At 46.5% G+C, this 27068-nt stretch overlaps 1 protein-coding gene across 5 annotated transcripts in view; it reads right to left on the reverse strand.

Annotated features, from left to right (window-relative positions):
- The window catches only part of MORN1 (MORN repeat containing 1), a 255307-nt gene that overhangs the window by 112487 nt on the left and 115752 nt on the right, over nucleotides 1–27068 (reverse strand). For 2 of the 5 annotated variants that reach the window (XM_035119527.3, XM_088671658.1), the window contains one exon: nucleotides 20945–26632. The exons of 2 other annotated variants lie outside the window; for them this stretch is intronic. In XM_035119527.3, coding sequence (XP_034975418.2) covers nucleotides 26400–26632 — 233 coding nt within the window. In that variant the 3' untranslated portion in view covers nucleotides 20945–26399. Of the gene's footprint in view, nucleotides 1–12364; nucleotides 14097–20944; nucleotides 26633–27068 lie in introns of those variants that run through there. One more of the 5 variants, XM_088671656.1, reaches the window with a different exon arrangement.

A 27068-nucleotide genomic window follows, 5' to 3' on the forward strand; every position in this document is an offset into this window, starting at 1 on the left:
GCGGTGTCAGGGGATTGTTGCGGCGACTCTCGAGTAAAGACGCTCCAATCTGCTCTGTCTTTAAGAGCTTTATCGTGCATACTATTTGCAGTGCAGAGACATCAGAAAACATGACTGCCTAGTCTGATTCAGAACCCGGCAATGGCGCTTGTCTGTTTCTGCGCCAGCATAATAGGCTGGGAACCCCAAAACGCCGCCCCCTTGCCCCACGTCTGGGTGCATGACCCAACGTGGGCGCCGGAAGGGGCTGCGTTCCTTGTCCCGTCCTTTGGCTGGAGCGTTGCCAAGGCTCCGATACCTCGCTGCGCTGTCCTTCCTTCTCTGGCCAGCTGAGTCGGTGCCGAGGCTCTGATACGTCTTGGAGCCCCCTCTCCGCTCCGCTCCATTCCTCATTCCCTCCTCCTGACCTGCTGCTTGCGCTGTCACTGGGTGAAGTGCTGGTCAGGATGACTGGGGGAGGGTCCCTGTAGGGAGTCCCCCTGACAGGCGGGTTAGAATTGATGCTTTTTTAAAAAAACAAACCAAAAAAACCCATTCACATTTCCAAGTTCACTGTGGAATATCCTGAGGCAGGAGTGATGTTAAAAGGCTCAGGGCATTAATTTTCATGTGCTAGTTTATATGTATAGGTGCAAATGTAGGACATGTTTCAGAAGGGGGGAAACCCAAATAAATAAGGGGGTGAGATATAGGACCCAGGGGGTGCCCAACCTGGGCTGAACACCCAGAGGAAATTTTTTACTTCAATTGCTCTGCCCACTTTTTCTGCTGGCCCTGCCCACCACTGGAATGCAGCTTCCAAAAGGCTGTCCATAAGGAGGATTTCCACTCCTCCCTTAGGCGATGGCAGGGGCTAGGGTGCTTTCTTTTTGCTCTAGAGTACCAGGTCCAATTTGGGCTCAGAAGAGAAAACATATCACTCACAAAAGAGGATACTGATCTGCATGGACGTGACTAACTGGATTTAGTTACGTACTAACCACTGAAATTAATGGACCCAAGTTAGTCATGTTCATTAGCTTCAATGGGCCTACTCTGAGTAGAACTAGGGTTGGAGGCCACCCAGTATCTCACCATAGTGCGACAACAGTGACCACGTGGCCTGTACACCTGCTTGGTCTGCTGTTTGTTGCTGATAACTATTTGGTGGGTAACTTCAAAGCTACCCTCTTGCCCTTCTCCCTTCTTAGGCTCATTCTCTTTAAACTAGACTTGGACTGGAGAGCTCTTCAAACAGAGGACTGTCCTTGGTAAAACAGTAACATGGGCATGCTACTCTGGGCTGGCATCAGGAAAGAGTCCTGCTGAGTCCCTGGTGCTTGCCCTGACTCTGCCCCTTAAGGCACTGTGGCTGAAAATGCATTTGTGTAAACTAGTTCCAAGGGTTGTATCAAACTAAGTTTGACTCAGCACAGACCCATTGAAATTAAAATACCTAAATAGATTAAGTCTGTTAACTTTAGTGGGTCTACTCTGAGTAGGACCAGCATTAACTTCAGCCCCAACTGAACATTTCCATGGTGGGAAGTTGACTGCAGGCAAGCAGCAAGCCTCTGCCCCCTCTGGTAATTTCTCCCATGTACGTTCTGAACAGAAAAAGACCAAAAGAGTCATTTGCAGCCAGAATTCTTCATTGTTTGCAGAGCACGGGCTTTCCATTTATTTCAAGAAAATAAGATATCTCTCTCCCCCCCCCCCCCCCGCCTTTTCCCAACCTACAAAGACTTTAAGAAGAGAATGGTTTCAATTAAAAAGGGGAGAAATGTTCCAGGGAAAGGGAGTGGGGTGGGTAGAACCATGTTTTTTTGTCGGTTTCATGGAATTTCAGCCACCCATTGAGACATCACCTGCTGATTAAGAGAAAGGTGACTTATTCCTTTTTTGGAAGGGTCCCCTCTGGCTTCAGTGCACACCACCACAAAGGGAACAAGAAAACGAGAAGGAGCAAGCTTTGAAAAGCATAAACAGCAACCTAGAGGACTAAAACACAACACACAGAGAGAGACACAACCCTCCAAAACAATGATTCGTAAGCAAATCTGTTTCTAATGAAAACCAGGACAAGCTTCGTCAGAGTGGTACATGGGAAGAATCCGAAGATATTTGAAACATGATGGAACACGTCTCTGAGCCTCCCCTCTCAGAGAATGAAAGGTTAAAGGATGTCAGCTAGTGATGGCAAGAGAGCTGCTTTTCCATGTCTGAGCTTATATAACGGTGGGACCAACTGGCGGAAGGAAAAAGCTAGGCCGGATGTGAAGGAGATATTTTCTCAACAACCTTCTACACACACACACACACACACACACACACACACACACACACACACACACACACTGCTGCCAGTAGAAAGCAGAAAAAGAGGAAAAATAAATACCCAGCCAAGACAAGGTTGTATGAGGAGAAAGAACAGTGGCAATTGAGGTTTTCTTTTTCTTTTTTCTTTTGCTACCGCTGAGTTTCATTTTTAAAGATGTACCCACATGCAAGAAACCCATTAATATCCATGGCAACTCAAGGAATGTAGAGGAGGCTTTCAGGGTTTAGATTGGTAAGAAGAGGAACGAAGAAGCTTTCCAAGGAGAAGAAAACCAGTACACTGTGTTTGGAACACAGTAATACTTGATACTGCATTTTGTCAGGGAAAACTCTACCATTGCATACACTTCACTTGTCTGGGTTTATCCCCAGTTTTCTGATATCTGTCACTGGGAAATCTTGTTTTGTCCCTACTGTGCCTCCTGGGAACACACTGGCAATTTTATTTTTAAATTAGGAAGAATTGTATAAACTTAAAAATCAAGCAATGTTCCTTTTAGTTTACAAATAGGAGTCAAAATGTTGATGGTCAGCCACCAATTATGGTCCCTAAACAGACTCCATCCCCCTCCCATGTATCTAAGAAAATAAATACTGGCTTAAATAAAAAATGGTTGTTTTGTGAATTGTTTTGGAGGAATCCAGTTACTTAAGCAACGGGAGATTCCCCCCCTTCTTTTTAATCAACCACAAAGCACATATTATTTGCTACTTTATGCATAAACCCAGGGCCATATAGGCGAGCTAGGCAGCTACCTAGGGCCAGCCTCGCTCCCGTTGCTGCCTCGCTCCCGTTGCTGCCACCGCCACACCGCCCGGCGGCCCCTCCTGCCCCACCATAGCCTCCCTTTGTCGTCCGGAGGCAGCCTCTTGCCGACTAGACACATTTAAATTAGTGGTCATTGGCTCACTTAGGTCCATTAATTCTAATGGGTCTACCCTTGAGCATACCTTGGTTGAATACAATCCTCAATTTTTTTTATCACAGTGAAGTGATAAATTCAAATTCCAGTAATAAGATGAAACTACTTAACTTTCTGGGGTATTTTAAATTTTACCACCATTTTTCATAAATGGAATTAATCTTTCCTGTTGCAAGCCAGAGTTTTCCTGGTTTATTGCCTTTGTAAAACTTTAAGTAGATGTTTCTACTTAAAAATTACAACAAAAGCTATTTCATACATTCTGATGTATAATTACAGCCAAAGTCCCATTTATTCCCCTTGTAATCCTGAATTCGTTGTTCTATGTGTGTTGTTGTTTAGTCGTTTAGTCGTTTCCGACTCTTCGTCGGCACTCCTGTCTTCCACTGCTTCCCACAGTTTGGTCAAACTCATGTTTGTAGCTTCAAGAACACTGTCCAGCCATCTCGTCCTCTGTCGTCCCCTTCTCTTTGTGCCCTCCATCTTTCCCAACATCAGGGTCTTTTCCAGGGAGTCTTCTCTTCTCATGAGGTGGCCAAAGTATTGTAGCCTCAGCTTCAGGATCTGTCTTTCCAGTGAGCACTCGGGGCTGATTTCCTTCAGAATGGATAGGTTTGATCTTGCAGTCCATGGTACTCTATACTGCTTTCTTATTTATTTATTTATGAAATTAATTGTTCCTCAAGTACAACCCTCAGTTGTTTTAAAATTTAAGGTGTCCTTTTAGAACAACTCTGATAACTGCTTTATTTACATCCCATATATCTGAACAGTTTACACCAGGGGTAACATTCATTTTGGGGGGGAAATGGTAGAGAACGCTACAATAATTGCTTTATGCCTCTGCTGTTTAAGTAGCATTTTCTGAGAAAATGTCAGTGAGATTGGGATGTGACCAAAAAAGTCATTAGGTAAATTTCATTCTTTGAAATCTTTAAAACTAAAATGGGTGAAATAAGAACAACAAAAATAACACTCTATCCTTGTAAGAGTTACTTGGTCAATAATAAAAAGTCAAAGTTTAACATTAGCATTAAAGAATATTCATGCATCAATTAGATGGTTGTTGAAGTTCTTTCCTAACTTTTATACTGGATTCCATTAAAGTAGTCATTTTTCCTTAAGAAAGTGTCACAGAGGCCGGATGGGGCTACTTCAGAGTAACGACTCTACACCGCTCTGCATTTTATCTTTTTATTGGTGCTGCGTATTTACAGTGCTAAAGGTAGAGCTATTTACAGAGACACATCTTCTCAGCTTGAATCAGTACCTCCGAATGGCGTTTGGCGCGTTTTTCGCCAGCATAACAACTTGGGGAGACCCATCCTCTTTCCCCTACGCTTTTTGCGCAATTCCGGAGTTGGGGGGATGGGTCTGCCCCCCTTTCTTCCTCCTTCCTGTCCCACCTGGGACGATGGCTGCTCTACCCTGCTAGAGCCTTGGACCCCACTTCCTGTTTCCCCACTTGAGCTGGAGCTTTCCCTGCTTTCAGCCGCGCTCTGGGCTGGGCTGGAACTCAGGAGGGGAGGGACTTCGCGATAGCCCCTGTCCCTCACATCCACCCCCCTCCCAAGCCCCCCTTCTCCCCTCCCGAGAGGCTGCACGGGTGTCGGTGACGACTGAAAGCCTAAAAACTCCATGCTGTCCGAGCCGGTTGGTGTGAATACCTCCCCCCAGTCCCGTTGGCTCCCTCCTTCCTCCTGGGAAGACTGAAATCCCAAAAAGTCCATGGCCTCAGAGCTGGTGGGGGTGAAAATCTGCTGCCAGTCCGCCTCTTCCTCTGACCGGGTGGACCGCGGAGACGCCCATACCTCTTCCTCCGGGTCCTCAAACTCCGCTTCCCATCTCCATGGCGAACTGCTCTCTGCGACCTACTCCCCTTCTCCCTCCCCCTCCCTTTCCATGTGCCAGGGTTTGGGCCTGTGTGGGAAGAGGGCGTGGAATTCTTCCACCAAGAATTCCTCCCGTATCTGAGTGGCTGGGACCCATTCATTCTGGGATGGCGGGGCATCCTCCCATGCCATGAGGTACTCCAGGCCCCCCACCCCCCTTCGTGAATCAAGGATGGCCGTTGCTTCATTGAGTGGCTCCCTGCCTCCTCTCTCCCCCCCTCCCTCGGGGGGCTGTTTGCTGCCTCGGAACCTGCTACTTTCCCTGTACGGCGACAGCAACGATCTATGAAACACTGGGTGCACCCTCATGTCCTCTGGCAGTGCCAGCCTGAATGCCACCGGGTTAACCTGTTGCGTGACCGTAAAGGGGCCCAGCCGTCTGGGTGCCAGCTTTTTGCACCTCCCTCTGGTGGGAAGGCCCTCCGAGGACAGCCAAACCTTGTCCCCCACCCTGATGACCTCCCCTTGTCGCCTGTGGCGATCTGCCCCCTTCTTGTACGCTTCCTTGGCTCTCTCCAAGTGTTCTCTGAGCTGCTGGTGCACCGTCTCCAGTTCCTCTGCCCAATCCTCTGCCTGTGGGCCCTCCTCCTCCTCCTCCCCCTCCCTCTCCGGGAAAGATCTGAGGTCGTGCCTGTAGTTGGCCTTAAAGGGCGACACCCCTGTGGAGACGTGCACTGCATTGTTGTAGGCAAATTCTGCCAGTGGCAGGCGATCCACCCAGTCCGTTTGCCTCTGGCTGACGTAGCATCTCAGGTACTGCTGCAGAATGGCGTTGACCCTCTCCGCCTGTCCATTGGTCTGCGGGTGCCGAGCCGTCGACAAGCTGACCTCCACCTGCAGGAGGTTCATGAGTCGCCTCCAGAACCTGGAAACAAATTGGCGGCCTCGATCCGAAATAACTCTCAAAGGCAAACCATGCAGTCTGAATACGTGGTCAACAAACAGTTTGGCTGTCTCTTCTGCAGAGACCGCCCTTGCACACGGTATAAAATGGCACATTTTGGACATGAGGTCCACCACCACCAACACTGCGGTCTTGCCCCTGGACGAAGGCAGGTCTGTGATGAAGTCCATGGACACTACTTCCCACGGCCTGTGCGGTGTGGCTAACGGCTCCAGCAACCCTGCTGGTGGTGCTCTGACCACCTTTGCTCGCTGGCAGGTGTCACAGCCCCTTACATAGTCCCGAACATCTTCCCGCACCCCTGGCCACCAGAAATGTCTCATGACTAGGTGAGTGGTTTTGTCCCTTCCAAAATGACCCGCCGTCGGGTTGTCGTGCATCTGCTTGAGGACCTTACCTCTGAGCTGGGTGGTGGGCAGGTATAGGGCTCCCCTGTAAAAAAAGGAGCCCCCCGCGTTCTGCAAAGTCCGTTGCCTGCTCCCTCCCCCCTCGCAGCTCTCTGAAGATGCGGGTGGCAAACTCATCTGCTGCCGTCAGTGCTGTGAGTTCTGCCTCGCTCACCACTGCTGCTCCGCAGGACCATGCTGATGGGGGAAAAATGTGCCGGGGTGCTGGTGGCAACTCCTCCTCCATGTACTCCGGCTTGCGGGAGAGGGCATCCGCCCTGACATTCTGCTCCCCCGGTATGTAGTGGATGGAGAAGTTGAAGTGCGAGAAGAACTCTGCCCACCGTATCTGCCTCTGGTTGAGCACCCTGGCTGTTCTCCAGAACTCCAGGTTCTTGTGGTCCGTGCACACCTGAATGGCATAACAACTTGGGGAGACCCATCCTCTTTCCCCTACGCTTTTTGCGCAATTCCGGAGTTGGGGGGATGGGTCTGCCCCCCTTTCTTCCTCCTTCCTGTCCCACCTGGGACGATGGCTCCTCTACCCTGCTAGAGCCTTGGACCCCACTTCCTGTTTCCCCACTTGAGCTGGAGCTTTCCCTGCTTTCAGCCGCGCTCTGGGCTGGGCTGGAATTCAGGAGGGGAGGGACTTCGCGATAGCCCCTGTCCCTCACAGAAAGTTATTCAAGTTTCTTGATAAAGGGATGTTAAACAACTTCTTGATCAGAATTTGGGGCACACAAATCAGCAAACGTCGTATCCTGCCTTGCCTAGCTACCGTGTTTCCCCTTTTTTAAGACACCGTCTTATTACTTTTTTCCTGGCTTATTTTCAGTCGGATGTCTTATTTTTTCATTACGGTTTTTACGGTACCTTATGGTCTCCTCGGCCGGGCCAGGCTGCTGGCTCGGGGTACTGCTGGGCACTACACGCGGCACTGCTGGGCTGTCTGAGCGCTTTGAGGTGCTGGGCGCTCCGCGTGCTCCAGCAGCCGTTTCCAGGCGGCGGGGCGGCAGGCCTCCTTGGCCGGGTGGAGGCGATGCCGCTGGCTCTGGCACTCCGCCCGGCGCTGCTGGGTGCTCCACACACTCCAGCAGCTGGGCGGTGGGATGGCAGGCATCCTCAGCCGGGTGGAGGCGAGGCCGCTGGCTCTGGCGCTCCGCCCGGCGCTGCCAGGCGCTCCAGAAGCCAGTTCCGGGCAGCGGGACAGCAGGTCTCCTCAGCCGGGCGGAGGCTGGCTCTGGCGCTCTGCCCAGTGCTGATGGGTGCTCCGAGCCGCTGGGCACTGCCACAGCTGGCATGCTGGGTCCCACTGGCTGGCTGGGGCGCTCGGCGGTCTTGCTCCACATGGCATGGAGGTATGTCTTATTTTCGGGGTATGTCTCTTATTTTGCAAAAGGTTAAAAATCCTTCCATGGCTTACTTTATGACTATGCCTTAAAAAGGGGGAAACAGGGTATTTTAACAATAATATACCATTCCTTGAGAGTCCCATGGACTGCAAGAAGATCAAACCTATCCATTATTATGGAAATCAGCCCTGAGCACTCACTGGAAGGACAGATCCTGAAGCTGGAGAAGACGCTGATGCTGGGAAAGATTGAGGGCACAAGGAGAAGGGGACGACAGAGGACGAGATGGTTGGACAGTGTTCTCGAAGCAACCAACATGAATCTGACCAAACTGTGGGAGGCAGTGGAAGACAGGAGTGCCTGGCGTGCTCTGGTCCATGGGGTCACGAAGAGTCGGACACGACTAAACGACTAAACAACAACAACCATTCCTCATGATTTCATATTTCCTCTTGGACAACCAAGCATTTCTTTTGTAAGATATCAGCAACACCTCTTTTTCTTCTTCAGTGACACCAGATAATTGCCTACCTTCCTAATAAAGTCTAAACCCTATTCTTGTTTAATATAGGCATTTAACTGGAAGTGACTACTCCAGTGATAACAAATTCTCCCATCTTAAAGTTACACATCCTTAGGGTTCGTCCCAGGCTACACCCTTCAGCAGTTTTGTTTCTTGGACCCTCCTCAAGTGCTTTTCCTTGGCTGGAATTTGCCCTTGAGCTGTGTTAGTATCTCTCATTTGCCCTCCCCCTCCGTGTCTGTGTGTGTGTGTGTGTGTGTGTAGTTGAAATGTAGCCTACTGTGGAATGGTAAGAGTCACATGAATTTTTCCATCCACTTTTTTTTGGCCTCTGGCTCTACCCACCACTAGTATACAAACCCTGGAAGGTTGCCTACAAGGGAATATGGCTCTTGGGGCTGGAAAAAAAAGCTTCCCAAACCCTGATGTAGTGCTTTGTTGTAGGGTTCAATACATTTCACATTCATGAACTCTGTAATCCTTGTAACAGCCGTGTCAGGCAGTTGGGGTATTTTTATTCCTAGCTCAGTATCTTAGGCACTCTGCACCATAGGCTCTCTCTACTACTGTACTAGCTCTTGTTCACAGAATGGAAACTTCTTGACCTCCCTGCCACCAATCCACCACTGTAATGTGAAACAGCACCTCTGGATTATGCAAAAATGGGTTGACGCAGATAGAATCTTACATACTCTAACTAACAGATGTGCTTCTCTAGCCTAAGTTCTCCAATCCTACGCAGTGCGTTTTAAAATGCTTGGCAGTCATTCAAAATCCCCCAATTGTTGGAGTAATACATGCACTACCCCCCAAAATAAAAATATGAGACAAGAAATGGCAAATGACTTTTCTCAAGCGAGAAATACTGCTTTTTCATTTCAATGTGACTAGCAAATAACATTGTTGCAATCAGATGTCTCCTGCCAACAGATACTTCTTGATGGCAAAAAACCTGTTGTGAAGGAAAGAAGAAAAACAAAGAACTGCATAGGTGTTTGGTTTTAAGCCACTTGCTACCTGACCTCTCAGGGTAAAAAAAACACCCACTCAACTTTAAAACAGGGTTTGCAAAGATCAGGCCCAGTGGCCAGATGCAGCCCTCCAACCCTCTCTATCCGGCCCTCAACCCTCTCCCCTGGCCAAGTTCCTTTCCTCCAGGCACACCCTACACCAGACCTACTCCATGCCCTCCTTGAGTCTGTTACTGGCTGGAATGTCTCCTTGAACTGTGACAATGCCTCTTACTTTGCTGGATGGAGAAGTGTGAGAAACCTCTGGCTTTGCCTACTGTTGAAAGGTAAGTCTCACATCCATCAATCTACTCATGTGGCTCTTGGGAGGTTGCCCATAAGGAAATAAGGTCCAAAGGCTGTAGGCATTTTCCAACCCCTGCTTTAAAGCACCTGTCCCACATCCTTTCTCCTCCTCTCCTCCACTGGGGCTGCAGTACAAGGTGGGTGGGAAAGTTAACTCTTTCCCTGACAGGCATTTTCTGGATGAAAACTGCCCACTTCTGCAGCTGCTATTTGACCTGGAAGCTGTTAACAACTCAGCTTTCTTGCAGTAAGGTGGAAACACTGAATGCTCGCTCTGCAAGCACTGGAAAATGATCAGGGCCAAAAAATTCACCTCTGGCTGCATCCAAATAAAATATAGTTCTCCTATAAGACCATCTTATAGTGAGTGGCTTAGCTTGTCTGAGTCATCTACAACTTGTTGCTCTGCTAAAACCATTACCCAATGTAGCCTGTCTCTTCCCCAGATGCAGTACGTCGCATATGTTGGTGTGGATGTTCCTACCTTGTGGCAAAGTGTTAAGTCTAAATCAGGCATCCCCAAACTGCAGCCCTCCAGATGTTTTGGCCTACAACTCCCATGATCGCTAGCTAACAGGACCAGTGGTCGGGGGAGATGGGAATTGTAGTCCAAAACATCTGGCGGGTCGAAGTTTGGGGATGCCTGGTCTAAATGATCTTTCTAACGAGGATTGCAAGCAATGGTCCAAACCCATGAATGCTACAAGCATAATGCAAAGTGACTCGCCAAATGGGCTTGATTCAAGTGCAACTGGGATCCATGTAGACAGCTGGACTCCATAGTTTTGTGCCTAAATTTCAGTGATTCCCCCACTCCCACCCCACTGAAGATGAAAAGCTTGAAACAGAGTCAGGTTCATAGGAAGCTGCCTTATACTGCGTCAGATCATTGGTCCATCTAGCTCCGTATTGTCAACACCAGGCATCCCCAAACTGCGGCCCTCCAGATGTTTTGGCCTACAAATCCCATGATCCCTAGCTAACAGGACCAGTGGTCAGGGATGATGGGAATTGTAGTCCAAAACATCTGGAGGGCCGAAGTTTGGGGATGCCTGGTCAACACTGACAGGCAGTGGGTCTCTGAAATTTCAGACAGGGTTTAAACATAGGGCCTAGTTGTGGTCACCTATCCTATAAACACAGGAAGCTGCCTTAGTACTGTATACGGCTTTAGTTCAGTATTGTCTACTCTGACAACAGCTTTCCAGGGTTTCAGACAGGGTTTTCTTCCAGCCCTATATGGAGATGCCAGGGATTGAATCTGGGACCTCTTGTATGCAAAGCAAGTGCTCTACCACTGAGCTATAGCCCTTCATTAGTTGCTACTGGGCTTGACACTTAACAGATCTGTGCGTGCTCAAAAAGGACAAGCATGGTACTACGGTATGTCAATACAGTACAGTATTGTGTTTTAATTTGTTGGAAGCCACCCAGAGTGTCTGGGCAAACCCAGTCAAATGGGTGGTAAGTAAGTAAGTAAGTAAATATTACACCAACATCCTGTCAAAATATATCTATTGCAGCACTTCCAATGGTACCTCCAAGAAAGTGATGCTGCTAGTACTAGAACTGTCCCAAAATAATTTTCCTGCTTGAAGCAAAGGACAAGATGGCTGCTTAATCTCCACACACACACACACCATGCAGAGAAGCCAACTGAACTGGCAGCTAAATTTCAAGGCTGGTGAAGTGACCGTGTCCACCAACGCACCTGAGGGCAACTTAGGAGATGCATGGCAGGCCAAGTGGCACACACAGCTTCAATCCTTCAGCATCATCTGCTGCCTAAGGCAGCTCCCTTACTCCTGGATTTAGCTGACAATCAGAGTAACATGTATTTCTAATCAAAGGTCCTTTTCTTGTTTCTGTTTTTGGTTCAGAATTTCAGAAAAGGAGGCTGGACTAGATGTGCCATTGGCTTGATCCAGCAGACTCTTCATACATTCTTATGTTCTAATGCATGGTTAGGCAAACTAAGGCCTGGGGGCCGGATCCAGCCCAACCGCCTTCTAAATCCAGCCTGTGGACGGTCCAGGAATCAGCATGTTTTTACATGAGTAATATGTGCCCTTTTCTCCTGCCAACCTAGCAGTTCAAAAGCACATCAAAATGCAAGCAGATAAATAGGTATCGCTCTGGCAGGAAGGTAAATGGCCAGGGGCGTCACAATGGGGGGCAATGGGGGCGGTCCGCCTCGGGTTCCACTCGGGTAGGGCGCCAAGTGGCACCCCCCCGCCGCACCAAGCGGTCTTTGGGAGTTTGGAGTTGGAGGCGCGCGGCTTTGAAGTCGCTGGGGGCCACGTAATGATGCATGTGCAGCACCGAGCGGGCTTTCCACCTGGAGCTTGGCGCTGGAGGCACACGGCTTTGGAGTCGCCGGGGGGGGCGGTGATACCCCGCTATGTAACACACATGCACAGCGCAATGCTGCACATGCGTCATTATGTGGCGGGGTATCGCCGCCCCTGCGTCTCCAAAGTTGCGCACCTCCAGCGCCAAAGTCCAGGTAAAAAACCTGCTTGGCGTGGTGGGCGCACACCGAGCGGGCTTTCTACCTGGAGCTTGGCGCTGGAGGCGCGCGGCTTTGGAGTTGCCGGGGCGGCGGCGATACCCCACTATGTAACACGCATGCACATGCGGCGTTACGTGGCGGGGTATCACCGCTCCCCTGCGACTCCAAAGCCGCGTGCCTCCAGCTCCAAACTCCAGGTAAAAAGCCCACTTGGCGTGGCAGGCGTGCCGCACGGAGCGGGCTTTCTACCTGGAGGTTGGCGCTCCAAGTTACGTAGCGACGCCGTGCCCCCCGGGTGCATGGCAATTTGCCGCCCCGGGTGTCGTGGCAGCTCGCTACGCTGCTGTAAACACCGTTTCCGTGCACTGCTCTGGTCCGCCAGATGGCCACATGACCTGGAAGCTGTACGCCGGCTCCCTCGGCCAATAAAGCAAGATGAGTGCCGCAACCCCAGAGTCAGTCACAACTGGACCTAATGGTCAGGGGTCCCTTTATCTTTATGTGCCCTTTTATTTAAAATGCATCTCTGGGTTATCTGTGGAACCTGCCTGGTTTTTTGCATGAGTAGAATGTGTGCTTTTATTTAAAATGCATCTCTGGGTTATTTGTGGGGCATAGGAATTCGTTCCCCACCCAAAAAAAAAGTCTGGGCCCACAAGGTCTGAGGTACAGTGGACCTGACCCCTGTTGAAAAAGTTTGCTGACCTCTGTTCTAATGGAATGTGACAGAAGGCCCTCCACCTTTCAGCACTGGCCTGAGTACACAGAGTAGAGTACCAAGAGAGGTAATGATAGGCTATACTGCTTCAGGCTACAGTTGAAGGATTACAGTTGTATATTTCCCTGTTGGTTTGTTGTTGTTTTTTTAAAAAAAACCTGAAGACAATCACACTAGTAAAGGCCTGAGGTAGCAATTTTCTCTCTGTTTTGCTAGTTTTTCTTTGTGGGAGCCATTTAAGAAATGTGGAGAACCCTTCAGAACTGGAACCCTTCAACTGCATCTGCATCTAGAAGTGGTGTGATCTGTTCCCCCACCTCATTCTCTTGCAGTGGTGGAGGGGAGACCAGGATAGTAGACTCTTGTCTCCTCTTCTTGAAATAAGCAGAGAGGGAGCAATGCCGAATCTAAAGTTCCTTCGGCTGTTTTCTTGGCTGACGCTGAACTTCAGGAATTCCCCCGCCATCAGAAATGTTCTGGGTTGGTTTTCTATTTTTTTTTCTTTTGCTAAGGAAACAGTGCTGATCACTCTCAGCTCCAGATGTTTAGCTATGTGGTACTGGAAGCAGCTTGTGGGGATCAGGGAAGGGAGGGCTTTGGAGGTGGCTTCATCTGCCTCAGGCTGAACCTTACAGCCTCTCGGAGCTGGATGCCTGCCATCTTCTCAGAAGCTCTCCCACAACCACACACACCTCCCCTTCATCTCTAGTCCCACAGGGCTGCCAATGGCAGATTTCCAATGTTAACCCATTCAAATCACTTGCGCTCAGTGTGTTCAAGGTGTTGTTGCTGAATACTATAAGCCCAGCTATGTAGAGGAAGCACATGGGAACAGGAGAGGTCTGGTCTGGAGCAGAAGTCAGTAAGCAGAACACAGTGGGTTGTGCCAGATTTCCATGGTGACGAGGCTAAATAGTGAGGTCCTTAGAGCAGGTAAAATGTTCTCATGGACTGACTGAGGGGGGATTCTGACTCCAAGAAGTAAGGTCCTTTGAGAAGGGCCTTAGCTCAGCGGTAGAGCATCTCCTTTGGCTGCAGAGGGTCCCATGCTCAATACCTGGCATCTCCAGGTTAGGGGGCTAGGAAAAGAATGCCAAGCACCCTAGAGAGCCACTGCCAGTATAGTCCAGTATAGTCCATTTAGTCCAGTGTCTTGTTCTCATAGTGGCCAACCAGATGCCAATGGAAAGCCTGCAATTCTCCTCACTTGTGATTCCCAGCAACTGGTATTCAGAGGCATACTGCTGCCAACTGTGGAGACAGAACACAGGCATCACTAGATGTTAGCCTGCTAGATGCTAGGCTTGATGCTTTGCTGGGAAACTGCATTGATCAGCCTCTATAAAAGTCAACTTGGCACTGCAACTGGAAATAATCTTGTTCTCCATGAATCTCTCCAACATCTAGTTAAAAACAAGAACCTAAGAAGAGGCTGCTGGATCAGGTCAGTGGTCTATCTATCTAGCCCAACATCCTTTTCTCATAGTGGCCACCTGGATGCCTGTATGAAACTCACAAGCAGGACACAGGAGCAAGAACCTTCTCTCCAACCATGTTTTTCCAGCAACTGATATTCAGAAGCAATGCTGCCTCTGAAGTGGAGGCAGAGCACAACCATTATAGCTAGCAGCTATTGATAGCCTTATCCTTCATGAATTTGTCCAATTCTCTTATAAGAACATTGTTATAAGAACATAATTACTAAAGCTTAGACCAGCAAATGGAGAATACTCTGCAGGATCAAGTAAGCACTGGCAAGATAACTGGTAGGATGACTTCATAGGCTTTCCTCCCTGAGTCCCCATATTTTCTGCAACTAACCCTTGACTTTTCTTTCCTTCTTGCATCGCAATAAAAGTCACACCTTTGAGCTCTCTGGTAAAGATGTTGTTTCTGTTCCATCAGGTCTCTCTCTTTTTGTCCAGTGCATTCATGGGAAGGGAGCCCTCCAAGCATGGGATTGGATGTCAGAACCCTCCACCCCACCCCCTTCATCCTCTCCAAATTAAATTGCGCACATCAGAAGGTTGACTTTGGCAAGCTTCATTGGTGACTGCAAAATTCCATTGTTAAAAACGAGGCAAGTGCACATGAAGCCAGAATGAAAGCAACAGTCTTTTCCCGCCTTGAAAAGCTTAGCACACAAAAAAGCTGGAGGGTAGACAAGGAAAGGAATGGCTTGTGAAATCAAATTTATGGCTCCTAGGAAACCACAGCTATGGGTTTCCCCCCCTCTCATATTTTTCAAAGTATATGTTCCAAAGTGGAAATAGGTTCCAAAGCTTTTCTCAAGCCCTGTCATCTTCTGCAGGTGTTATCCAGTGTGTGTGTGTGTGTGTGTGTGTGCGCGCGCGCTAAAAATTAATAATGATGCTAATAATAATAATTAAAAACCCCACCTCTCTGTATTAGCATTTCTTGGTGATCGAAGCCAGAACAGTTATCAACAAGTAAGAAGAAAGGAAATGCTTGTTGCCAGCATTTCCAAGAACACACTGGAAGAGGAAAACTATGACCGAATGGTGCAGTTGATGCTATTAGTTCAGAGCCAGAATAAAAGAGGGTCAGAAAAACTGCTGCTTTGCTCAGAGGAGGCATGTTTTTCTCCTAACTTATTTCCATATTATTGCATTTATATCCCACATTTCCTCCAGTGAATTCAAGAGAGCATATCTAGCTCTCCCACTCTCCATAATATCCCAGCAACCATGTGCCAGCCCATCCTCAAACCTGCGGAATTGCAGTTGTCCTATCAGCCAGTCCTTGGGTCTGCGGCTACTATTGCTGAATGCCAGATCAGCTCTGAGTAAGACCTCTCTCATACATGACCTGATTATGGATGAGGCGGCTGATCTGGTCTGTATCAGTGAGACCTGGGTTGGTGAGTGGGGTGGAGTTGGTCTCACCCAACTGTGTCCACCTTGGTACTCAGGGCAGCATCAGGACAGACTTGAGGGTCAGGCAAGGGGAACTGCTATAGTGTATAGAGATTTCGTTTTTCTCTCTAGGCCAGGGTTCCCCAAACTAAGGCCCGGGGGCCGGATGCGGCCCAATCGCCTTCTAAATCTGGCCCGCGGACGGTCTGGGAATCTGCATGTTTTTGCATGAGTAGAATGTGTCCTTTTATTTAAAATGCATCTCTGGATTATTTGTGGGGCTAGGAATTCGTTCATATTTTTTTCCAAAATATAGTCCGGCCTCCCACAAGGTCTGAGGGACAGTGGACCGGCCCCCTGCTGAAAAAGTTTGCTGACCCCTGCTCTAGGCTCTCTGTCCAGTTGGGGTTGGGGGGAATCTAGTGTGTGTGTTCTTGGCATTCGGCAATCAGGACAGATCAGGGATTCTGTTGGTTCACCTCCCTCCTTGCTGCCCAGGAGTCTCCCTGCCAGAGCTGATAAAGCTGGTCTTGGAGGTGGTGTTTACTGTCTACATGAAACTGCCAAGTGGGGTCATCCAGAGTTTTGGAGTGCATTTTCAGCAATATGCTAATGGCACACAGTTCTTCTCTTTTACATCTGCAGTGGATGTTCTGGACCGTTGTCTTGCCTTGGTAATGGACTAGATGAGTCAACAAACTAAAGCTCAAGTCAGATAAGACAGACACTGTTAGTGGGTGGTTCCCTCGACTGGATGGATGGGAGGTTGGTTGCCTGCTCTTGATGGGGTTGCACTCCCTCTGAAGTAGCGGGTACATAGCTTGGGTATCCATTAGTTCTGGATCCACTGCTGTCACTTGATGCTAAGGTGGCCTCAGTGGCACAGAGTGCCTTTCATCACCTTTGGCTGGTGGCCCAGCACCCCCCTCCAATCTGAACAGGGATGGCCTAACTTCTGTTGTCTATGCTCTGGTAACCTCTAGGTTTGATTGCTGCAACACGTTATATGTAGGGCTGCCTCTGAGGATGGTTTGGAAACTTCAGCTAGTACAGAATTTGGCAACCAGGTTGCTCACTGGGACAAGATGGTTTGAGCATATATTCCCATTTCAAGGACAGTGCATTTTCTATATCTTCTTGCCTGTCCTGCAGTGTCATGCATGAAAGAAGCAGCAAGCAGTTTTCACAAACTTCTGAGAGAGAGAGGGAGGGGTGGGGAAGAGAATGATTTAGGCCAATGTTTCTCAGCAAATAGTTTTGTTAAATTTCCTACAGATGTTGCTGCAGCTCGGATGTGATTTACAGAGAGACAAGTCTGAAACAGTCTTAGAGTGACACTGGGAGGTTAACATTCCAAAATCACTGCTTGGGTACTGGAATGGATGCCAGGATTGCGGGTAGTAGACTTTTCTTTTCTTGATGCAATGCCGTTCTAATCCAAAATTCTGTCTCCGGGGATTAAATTCACACTTGGACTTCACAGCCCCTTGTCCATTGTGCTGAGGTCTCAATTAGTTGATGATGATCTCCAGAACGCAACCACAATAGATTTCATGCACTGGGCTAAGGCCAGTGCTCTGTAGCAACATCAGGCTCCCCAGCTCACCCCCAAGACCAGGATATAAGTCCAGGAGTGAGGGATCTGAATGTTAATAAAGGCATGAGCTAGGGGTAAAGATGCAGCCAAATGGAGGCAGGGAGTGGGATCCAAAGTGATTCACCAAGGACTTGGCAATCCAAGGGGTTCAAGTCAGATTGCCATTTGCTCTGATTCAGTGGTAAAACATGGGTTTTCTCGAGGAAAGCACAGGCGTGCGCGCGCGCACACACACACACACACAACCATTCAGATACAGAGATTTAAAGCACAAACCAGTGCCTGGAAAGCACAGTGCAAGAGGATGTCTGGATGAGCCCTTAGATGTGGTGCTAGATGCTGTCCCATTGCCAGTACAGGAGATTCAACTGCTAGTCTGGTAGGTTTATGTAGATGGAATGGGGTCCTGTCCTTTCTGTCAGGCAGCAAAATGTCTTCATTTGGCTCCGTTACTCTATGAATGTAATACAACACAAACAACAAACAGGGGACTTGTTTGCCTATAGATATGTGGAATTAGAAGTCCTCCAGAGTAACAAGTAGATAAGTAGATGGCGTTCCTCTGTGAACAGCCACACACAGAAACAACCACTGAAATATCACCCAGCAAAGCATCATCCAACATCACTTGCTTTTGGTAAACACCCGTGTAACCTTTCCTTTCATGGCTTTGACTGGAGCACCTGTCTGACTAGAGTATCTCTCACTTACGGTCTTGGCCAACAAACAAGATGACTATTTATAGTGTTCATAATTTTTTTTAAAAACCAAGCCATGTACCTTACCATGGCAACCAGAGTGTCCATGCGCTACCTAAGAGACAAAAAGCTTTGCCTTGTAGGAACAAAACACACACAACACAAGTGATGTCAACTCCAGCTTTTGGAACAATTTGTTTTCTAGTTTCCAAGCACCCCGTCCCCCCCCCACACTTTTGCTCAATCATGGCACACTATTTATCTGTTCTCTCTGCAATAAACCTTTATTTCCCCCTTTTTAGTGTGTGTCTACAAGATCTTGAAAATGCAGTGGGGAAGCAGGCGTACACTTGGGACGCAAATCAACCCAGTCTGATGTACCAATTCTGACATAAATAGGGGTTGTTGTTTTTTAAAAAAACACAGGACTTTTGAAAAATAGGGTGGGAGCAAAAACAGCTCTGTTGAATGTGTGTTGGTAGCATTTTACATCCATTTTAGCATAACCAAAAGGAAATTATGAGCATTACTACAAATCACGATGAAGTTTGGGGGGGGGACAAAGGTCCTCCAAGGCAACATGTGTATGCCAGATTTTGTGCAGAGCAGTAGACCTGTGGAACACCTTTCCCCGCCTTACTAAAGCCCAATTTGGAGGATCTTCTGGAACTTCCAGCTGGGTTTAGATGTTGCCTTTTGATGTTCAGAGCTTTGATACTTTGTGTGCACTGGGTGTGGGGCCCAGCTTTAGGCTGGTGGGGTCAAACTTTGTTTTTCCTAATAGAACCCCAAAACCGACCAGTGAAAGCCAGCTGCAAAATGGTGACATGGGGGAAGGAGCCAGCTTCTGACTGCACCTCACATGCCATACACTGAAATGTGTACAAATCACACTCAAGTTGCAGCAGACTGGGGATTCTAAAAGCCAAATTTAGACAGATGAAAAGGCATTTCACTCTTGCTATTGATAAACAAGTGGGAATTAGAAACATTTGCTCATTTCCAGCAGATTATACAGTGAAATGCTTTAACAATATAGGAAGGCATCATTTCCCTTCTGCCCTGCATTGATCACATGCAGCACTGTTTCCGTTTTGCTGCAATTCACCTTCTGTCAAAAACTATGTTTTTTGTTTCACTGGCCACTGTACTAAAATTATGTAACCTGCATAATTTATGTAATTAATCACATGAATTATGCAATTATATTGTAATTACGTTATTCCAGCCCATTCATTTAAGTGCGAACAAAACACTGTGCTAGTGAGAACAAAATGCTGTTAGTTACACACTGTTTGCAGACTGAAAGCAGCAACAACAGCAGCAAATTCTGATTGTATTCACTGCATTGATTTCCATTCCAGACATGGGACAAATAAGGAAACTTGGGCAATTTCTGCTCCCGTTTCCATTTTCGCTCGAATTCTTTGACATCCCTACCTGTAGATACCAATTTACCTTCTGCTCAGACCTGGCTTGCAGGATTGGCTGCCCCTGATGAGCATACCCACCCACTAGTTTCTCCAGTTCCATTGGCTAATTAAACACTTTATGGCCTTTTAAACTGTGGTCAGGGTGGTTGGTGGTATTATGTATTTTTTGCGTTTTTATATTGTGATTCATCCTGTGAATCTCAGATGAAGGGCAGTATAGATATTTTAACAACAACAGCAACAACAACGCTTGGCAGGACCACATTAGTAGGGACCGTGTGTGTGCTGAAGTGAAGAATAGAAGGTTTGTATCAACTTGCCTCCACTTCTTTTGGAAAGTATGGAGGAAACTATGTCCTGCCCCTAGCCAGGATGTGGGGTGCAGGGAAAATGTAATTGCATTTTCAATGAAAGCTGCAATGCTTCAAAATATCAGACAGATCCCAGCTGTGTTGTACCAGTTAAATGTTGCCAACAGATCCACGTTCTAACCCCAATGAGAAGAGAACTGCTGTTATCTCTCACAGCAGAGTCCTATTATTGCCATGGGTCTAACTATGCTGGAAAGGAGCAGTTCCCTGGGATCTGGGATGGATTAGTCTGGATAGCATCCAGGGTGATGCCAGACCTCATCATGGGCTGACAGAGCCCTCATTGTGCTGAGAATGCAGATTTAAGCCAAGATTTGCAATACTATTATTTTTTTTGAGGGGAGAAATGGAGAGATAAAGGAGGGGATCTAATGAGAAAGAAAAGTGAGAAGGATAATAATGTTAAGGAAGGCTGGGCATAGTAAGAGTAACATAAAGTAATTTGAAAACATTTTCATGTGTGTTTTATTTCTTTGTGGTGATTTTGACCCCCATTTTATCTCTTTTATGCTACAAAAATTATATTTTCCCATGCCTGGGTTAAACGTCCCCCAAATGGTTTTAGGACAAGTCTGCATAGAATATTTGAACAAAATCTGTAGGCTAAAACCGCTTAGTTTTCACCAGCCTTTGCCTAGAGCACTTTCTGAATTTGAGTCAAACTTGTTTTTCACATTAAATCAAAAAGTGCTCTTCCAGCATACCCTGAAATCTTGGTTATTTCACTTGACCTGCTCATGTCTAAAGCAGGGTTGTGTATGTTCCAGACAAATGCAAATTTCACTACTCTACCCCAATGCTATGATACCTTCCTGACTTGGACTCTGTACCTCATGCCACATTTTGGAGATTTGTTTGTGTATGTTCGCACGTGCGAATGCGTGCTCTGATGGAGTTGTGAACTATACAGCAATCTGTAATCATAATCCAAAAAGGGTTTTTAAAGCATTTGTTTGCTGGTCTTGGGTCCATCCTGCCTTGTGGCTCTGAGTGTGGTCAAGCAAGGCCCTGAATGCATCTTTATCAGAGACAGCTGCTCAGCTGTGGGGGTGAGGGGTGGGGAGTCAGGAAGCTGATAGGAGCTGACAGAGGACAAGGGCAGTTATTCAGACCAAAGACTAGTGTAAACCATTGCTTACTTTATTTACTTTTAACATTTACTAATAATGTGTTTTAAACTTAATTGGTCTCCTCTTGAAGAACGCATTTTAACAGCCTTTGGCAAAACAGCAACAGGTCACTACTATGTCCATCCTGCAGTAAACACCAGTAACGTATGTCAGGTTTCCATCACACTTCTCAGATTTAGTCTTCTAAACAGTCAGGAAAAAAGGAGCAAGGGGTCTGCAATGAAGAGCAGCTGTTTCTAGTCTCCAGAGAGTGTGCAGAGCATTCTGGGATATATATATATGTTTGTGTGCATGTGCATGCCTGTCAGAGAAAGCACCATCATATTACAGACAGATAAAACTAGGAGTGCTAAATCTAGCTTCTGTCAACCTTCTATCCAGTGTCCTCCCCAAATTAATCTCCTCTTTGGATAATAGATTGACTGCTTAGTCTTGCAGAATCTATTGCAAACTTTTTGAAGGTTCTGTATGTACTGGAAAATGCTAAGAGATGGCATTGCACTTCATTTGGTCTGTCAGTCTCTCACTGTATACCAAGATAAGAGAAACTAAGATACACAGAGAGCGTCCGACCAACCAAACAACCCTGCAATGCTGTCTCTTAGTATTTTCCAGTACAATGTCGGATATATTACTTAAGGTTAGATTAAATTGCAAAAAAAAAACAAAAAATGCAAAAGCAGATATTTAAAAGCAGAAGGTTGGCTATGCATCCCTAGCACATATGCCTGTTTCACTGATTAATCATCATCATTTATTTATTAGATTTATACTCCAGCTTCTGAATGCACCTAATGTTAATTAGCATCACATTAGTTTGTGTGTATTCATGGAAAACCCCGACTAGACATACTAATGGAGATGTGTGAATAAGCCTCTGAAAACATCAGCCCCAGGGAGGGGAAATCCAGACTTAAGAATGCAGCACAGGGAGAACTCTTGATGACAATCACCCTCCCTGAGGCTATTTTCCCCATTAGGAAAAACCTGTATGCTAAACGTTGACCCTTCCTACTCTCTTCCTCATGTGTGATCTATATTTGTATTTTGGACAGTCATTTATCTTTTTTGCTATGCATTTGGACACATCTTAAAATACTGTAACCAAATTTTGCATGATGGTTCCTGAGATTAAGGAGGAGGTCCTCCTTTATGTTTGGATACAACTGGCTGCCATATGGAATTATAGTGGCAGGCTGAACCTTTCAAAACTGCACTGATTTTAACCACCGATTTAAAAACTGCACTAGTTTTGTTTTGATTTTTTAAATTTTTTTCTTAGAATTCCTGAGCAAAGTTGGCTAGGAGGATGCTAGTACCGGTATACTATATGAAGTCTTTTGAACTGAGATGTCAAAGGCTGTCCTGAAGAATGCCAAAATGAGAGTGCACACACTATGCAGGCAAATCTTGGTACATTGAATAGGGAGTTAGCCAATCACATGTCCCTGATGAGCAGCATCTTATATACCATATTGAACTCATTTTTGAAGGGACAATCCTTATGTAGGCAAAACGGCACCACAAGTGGAGGATATCAGCTGGTTTAGGGCAACCTCCATGTTTGCAGAAAAATTCTTTTTAAAAGAAGTTTAAAAGGGGGCCAACCCACGTGAAACATTTCAGTGAGGACTGATCATGATCCGTGGTATGGAAAGCTGACTGCCTGTTGGAGGGGAGGGGGGAAACAGAGCACTGTGGAGTGCAGAAGGGGAAATGGAATACACTTGATAGACGATACAGATGGCTGGAACCCTGGACAGGACCACTCCACACTGCAACATTGTGTTGCAAATCCCACATGTACCTATATAGAAAATTTGTTTGTTAATAACCCCATGTTTGTTACATTTAAGTATACTATAATTTTACTGTACTTAAAGCAATATGTAATTTGTGCCATGGACATTTGTGTATGTGGAAGAAAAATCCAGAGTTTTCTGTTTTGTGAGATGACCATGGCCCCAGTTACAATGAACAAATAAATGACCAGAATATCAGATTATATGACCTTGCCTTGTCATAAGCAGTATGTTTGGCAGCTACCTCTTCTCTGGACCTTTTGCCTGCCCCCGAATTCTTTTGCAGCACCACATTGTCACCCAGCCTCTATCTTGAAGTTGTGTATTGGCTTTTTAACTGTACTTTCTTCTCCATAGGCCAGGCATCCCCAAACTTCAGCCCTCCAGATGTTTTGGACTACAGTTCCCATCTTCCTCGACCACTGGTCCTGTTAGCTAGGGATCATGGGAGTTGTAGGCCAAAACATCTGGAGGGCCACAGTTTGGGATGCTTGCCATAGGCGTTACTGGTGTTCATAAGGCATTGGGGCCACTTGGCACAATGGCTATGTTATTCCTTCACTGTCAGGGACAGTATGCCTCTGAATACCACCTGATAGGAATGACGAGTGGGGAGAGCTGTTCTTGCACTCAGGTCCTGCTTGCGGGCTTGTGATTGGGGCAATTGGCAGGCCACTGTGAGAACAGGATGCTGGACTAGATGGGCCTTTGGACTGATCCAACACAGCTCTTCTTATGCTACATTAACAGCAGCTACACAATATTAGCTGCCAGAAAGATTTGAGTAAATCTGTATTGCTATCCATCAAGTTAATATATATCACCATTCATCTCTCTTAACTGCACTCCCTTCCTCACAAAACACTGGCAGCAGGGGGGCAATGATGATGACAAACACAGATGTTATTGCTCACAACTTGTGGGCTGCCACAAGCACTTCGGGGTGGTGGAATAAACTCTTCCCTTGCCAAGTGTGGTTCGCTGCTTTACCAGTTATTCTTTTGTGTGTGCTCATTGGTGTGTATTCATCAGTCTTCGTTTCTGCATTCTTTAATCCTACAGAAGCCCTGTAAAATTGGCATGTCTTTCATTGCTAAAAATCAAAATCTCTCAAACACAAAAGGAAGTATGTACTTAGAGGTTGTGGATTAGTAAAATACTGTCTTCTTGGGGGGAGGGGGAAAAGAGTGATACCTTCAAACATGATATAACACAAGAAGGGCCCAGACAAAAATGCACCATTAATTCAGCATTCCTCTTCTCACGGCAGCCAACCAAATGCATATGGGAAGCCCACAAGCAGGACCTGAGCATAACAGCAACTCCCCCTATTTGTGATTCCCATCAACTGGCATTCAGAGACATCCTCCACTGCAGAAAGAACATAGCCAACATGGCTAATAGCCATTGGAAGCCTTGCTGTTTGTTGTTTAGTCGTTTAGTCGTGTCCGACTCTTCGTGACCCCATGGACCATAGCACGCCAGGCACTCCTGTCTTCCACTGCCTCCCGCAGTTTGGTCAAACTCATGTTCGTAGCTTCGAGAACACTGTCCAACCATCTCGTCCTCTGTCGTCCCCTTCTCCTAGTGCCCTCAATCTTTCCCAACATCAGGGTCTTTTCCAAGGATTCTTCTCTTCTCATGAGGTGGCCAAAGTATTGGAGCCTCAGCTTCACGATCTGTCCTTCCAGTGAGCACTCAGGGCTGATTTCCTTAAGAATGGATAGGTTTGATCTTCTTGCAGTCCATGGGACTCTCAAGAGTCTCCTCCAGCACCATAATTCAAAAGCATCAATTCTTCGGTGATCAGCCTTCCTTATGGTCCAGCTCTCATGGAATCAATGCCTTGTCGTGGCGAAGGGGCTTGAATAACTCAGAGAAGCTATGAGCTATGCCATGCAGGGCCACACAAGATGGACAGGTCATAGTGGAGAGTTTTGACTAAACGTGATCCACCTGGAGAAGGAAATGGCAAGCCACTCCAGTATCCCTGCCAAGAAAACTCCATGGACAAAGACAACAGGCATTGGAAGCCTTATCCTCCATGAATTTGTCTAATCCTTTGCTAGAGTCATGCAAGGTGGTAGCCACCACTACATTTTGTAGAAGCAAATTCCAGTTTAGCTATGCACTGTGTGAAGTCTGTCCTGAAACTTCCAGCTTTCAGATTCATTTGATTGCCCCAAGTTCTAGTATTAATAAAGGAGGGGGAAAGTCTCCCTACTCATTTTCCCCCCACACCATGCATAATCTTACACATCTCTATCACATTCTCCCTTACTCACCAATTTTCTAAAAAGCCCCCAATGTTGTAACATTTCTTCATGGGCGACCTGCTCCAACCCCCTTGATCTTTTCAGTTTCCCTTTTCTTTTTTTCAGTTTCCCTTTTCTAAACCTTTTGCAGCTCAACGGAACTCAGTTCCAACACCTCTCAGGTAGGTGCCACTCTAAGATAACGAGGGAGGCGTTCATGGTGAGTTTCAGCACCTCTTTTTTTTCTAGAAAAATAGTACTGAGTAGAACTGTACACAGTATTCCAAGTCATGCAGATCTAGAATACTGTATACAGTCCTGGGTGCCTCACCTCAAAAAGGATACCCTGTCACTTTTTCACTGGAGATGCTTGGAAATTGAATCAGGAATATTTTTTGCATTTAAGGCAAACACTCTTACCACTAAGCCATGCCTCCTTTCATCATATGAGGCTGTCTTATTATGAGTATGAGTCATCCCATGGGCCTAGTATAGCCCATTCCATCTGATAGCAACGCTCCAGGGTCCCTGGCAAGGGTCTTTCTCAACCCTACAATGCAAGAACCTTTTAAACATGGGTTAACACACACACTGAAGTGATACAGTCCCAAAGGACTCCACTGTTGCATGCAGCTCAACTCTCACTTGGCTATCTTTGCCATGACGCACTATTGAGTCTTGAACTGCTCATCCAGCACGGCAGAGCACGTTGCGTCTCCAACACCGGCTGCTGCCAGACACAAATATGTTCCAAACAGATCTACTCACCATTCCTCCTCCACCATAATTGCTCAGATACATTTCTGGCCTGTTCAGCTGGGGCTTTATTTTTTGAATAATTAAACCAGTTTCAGATCCTCTTTCGATGATGACAGGAGACACTCTTCAAGACTGTTGGCAGTTTTCTGCTTGCCATCTTGTAGTGGGCGATTATTATTATTTTTTAAAAGAAAAATGTACTGGGTGATCAAGAGTTCTTTTTTTAAAGAGCAAAGCTATCTCGCTGCAAACATGCAATTAGGGACGCAAGTGCAGCAGTCATAAATGTAATCTGCGATGTATGTTTTTGGCCGTTAGTTGACCATCTGCTTTGCTGGGCTTTATGGTCCATGGTTATCTGACCAAACTGTTGCACGCATGCATCAAGTTTTTTTGTTTTCGTTTTTCAAATGCACAGCTTACATAATGATAAAAAGTAGCAATTGGCTTGCAAGAATAAGAATCACTGGCCTATATTAACACAGTATGAATTAACTACAGTTCATCTGAAAGAATATCCAATAGAACCAGAAGTTTTCTGTTTCTTTGCTTTGAATTTCTCATTTTATAGCCAGTTTTATGGGGATCAAATTTTAACTATTGGTGTTGAGGGTGGGGTTATTATATTAATAATCAATTATCACAGCTCTTAAGGGGAAATAGTTCACTTGTGTCCAGCTGGGCATTAGTCGTGGTCACATCTTTCAATTTCTTTTCTTCAATTGATAACATCTTTTTTGTTTCCTTTTCAGAACCCACACTTTTGCCTCTCTTTGGCATAACCCTCAAAAGCTTGAATGCAGGTGGGAGATGCTGGCCTACGAATGGAGGTGAAGTCACTTCATGGACCATAATTACATACTCTCCTGAAATATATAAAGAAAAGCTGGGAATTAATGTGCAGGGATGGATTAACTGTTACACAATGTTTGCTGTAGGGTAGGACCCTGGAGTGCAATTACCTGGAAAACTACATAGAGATGATCATGCTTTTAAACTATGAATGAATTAGTCATCTCACACATAAGCAGCAAGTGTTACCTGTCTTTCTGTGGCCAATGAGTATTGTAACAAGTTTCTATATCTGAACTTGCAAGCTATCATGCACAAGCTACCATACGCTCTAACTGGTTATTAAAAAGCAATACATTTTAATTTAAGAAATGTTACATTGAGGATAGGACACACAACACTTCTGCTGTCTTTGCAACAATCTGTTCATTTTCAAATGTACAGGCGGAGAAGCAAGCACTCAGGAGGCAGAACTAGTCTCGAAGCAAAACCATAGCTCTCCTGACAACC

Source organism: Zootoca vivipara, chromosome 6 (genome assembly GCF_965207765.1).
Source record: "Zootoca vivipara chromosome 6, rZooViv2.hap1.1, whole genome shotgun sequence".
NCBI classification, from domain to species: Eukaryota; Metazoa; Chordata; class Lepidosauria; order Squamata; family Lacertidae; genus Zootoca; species Zootoca vivipara.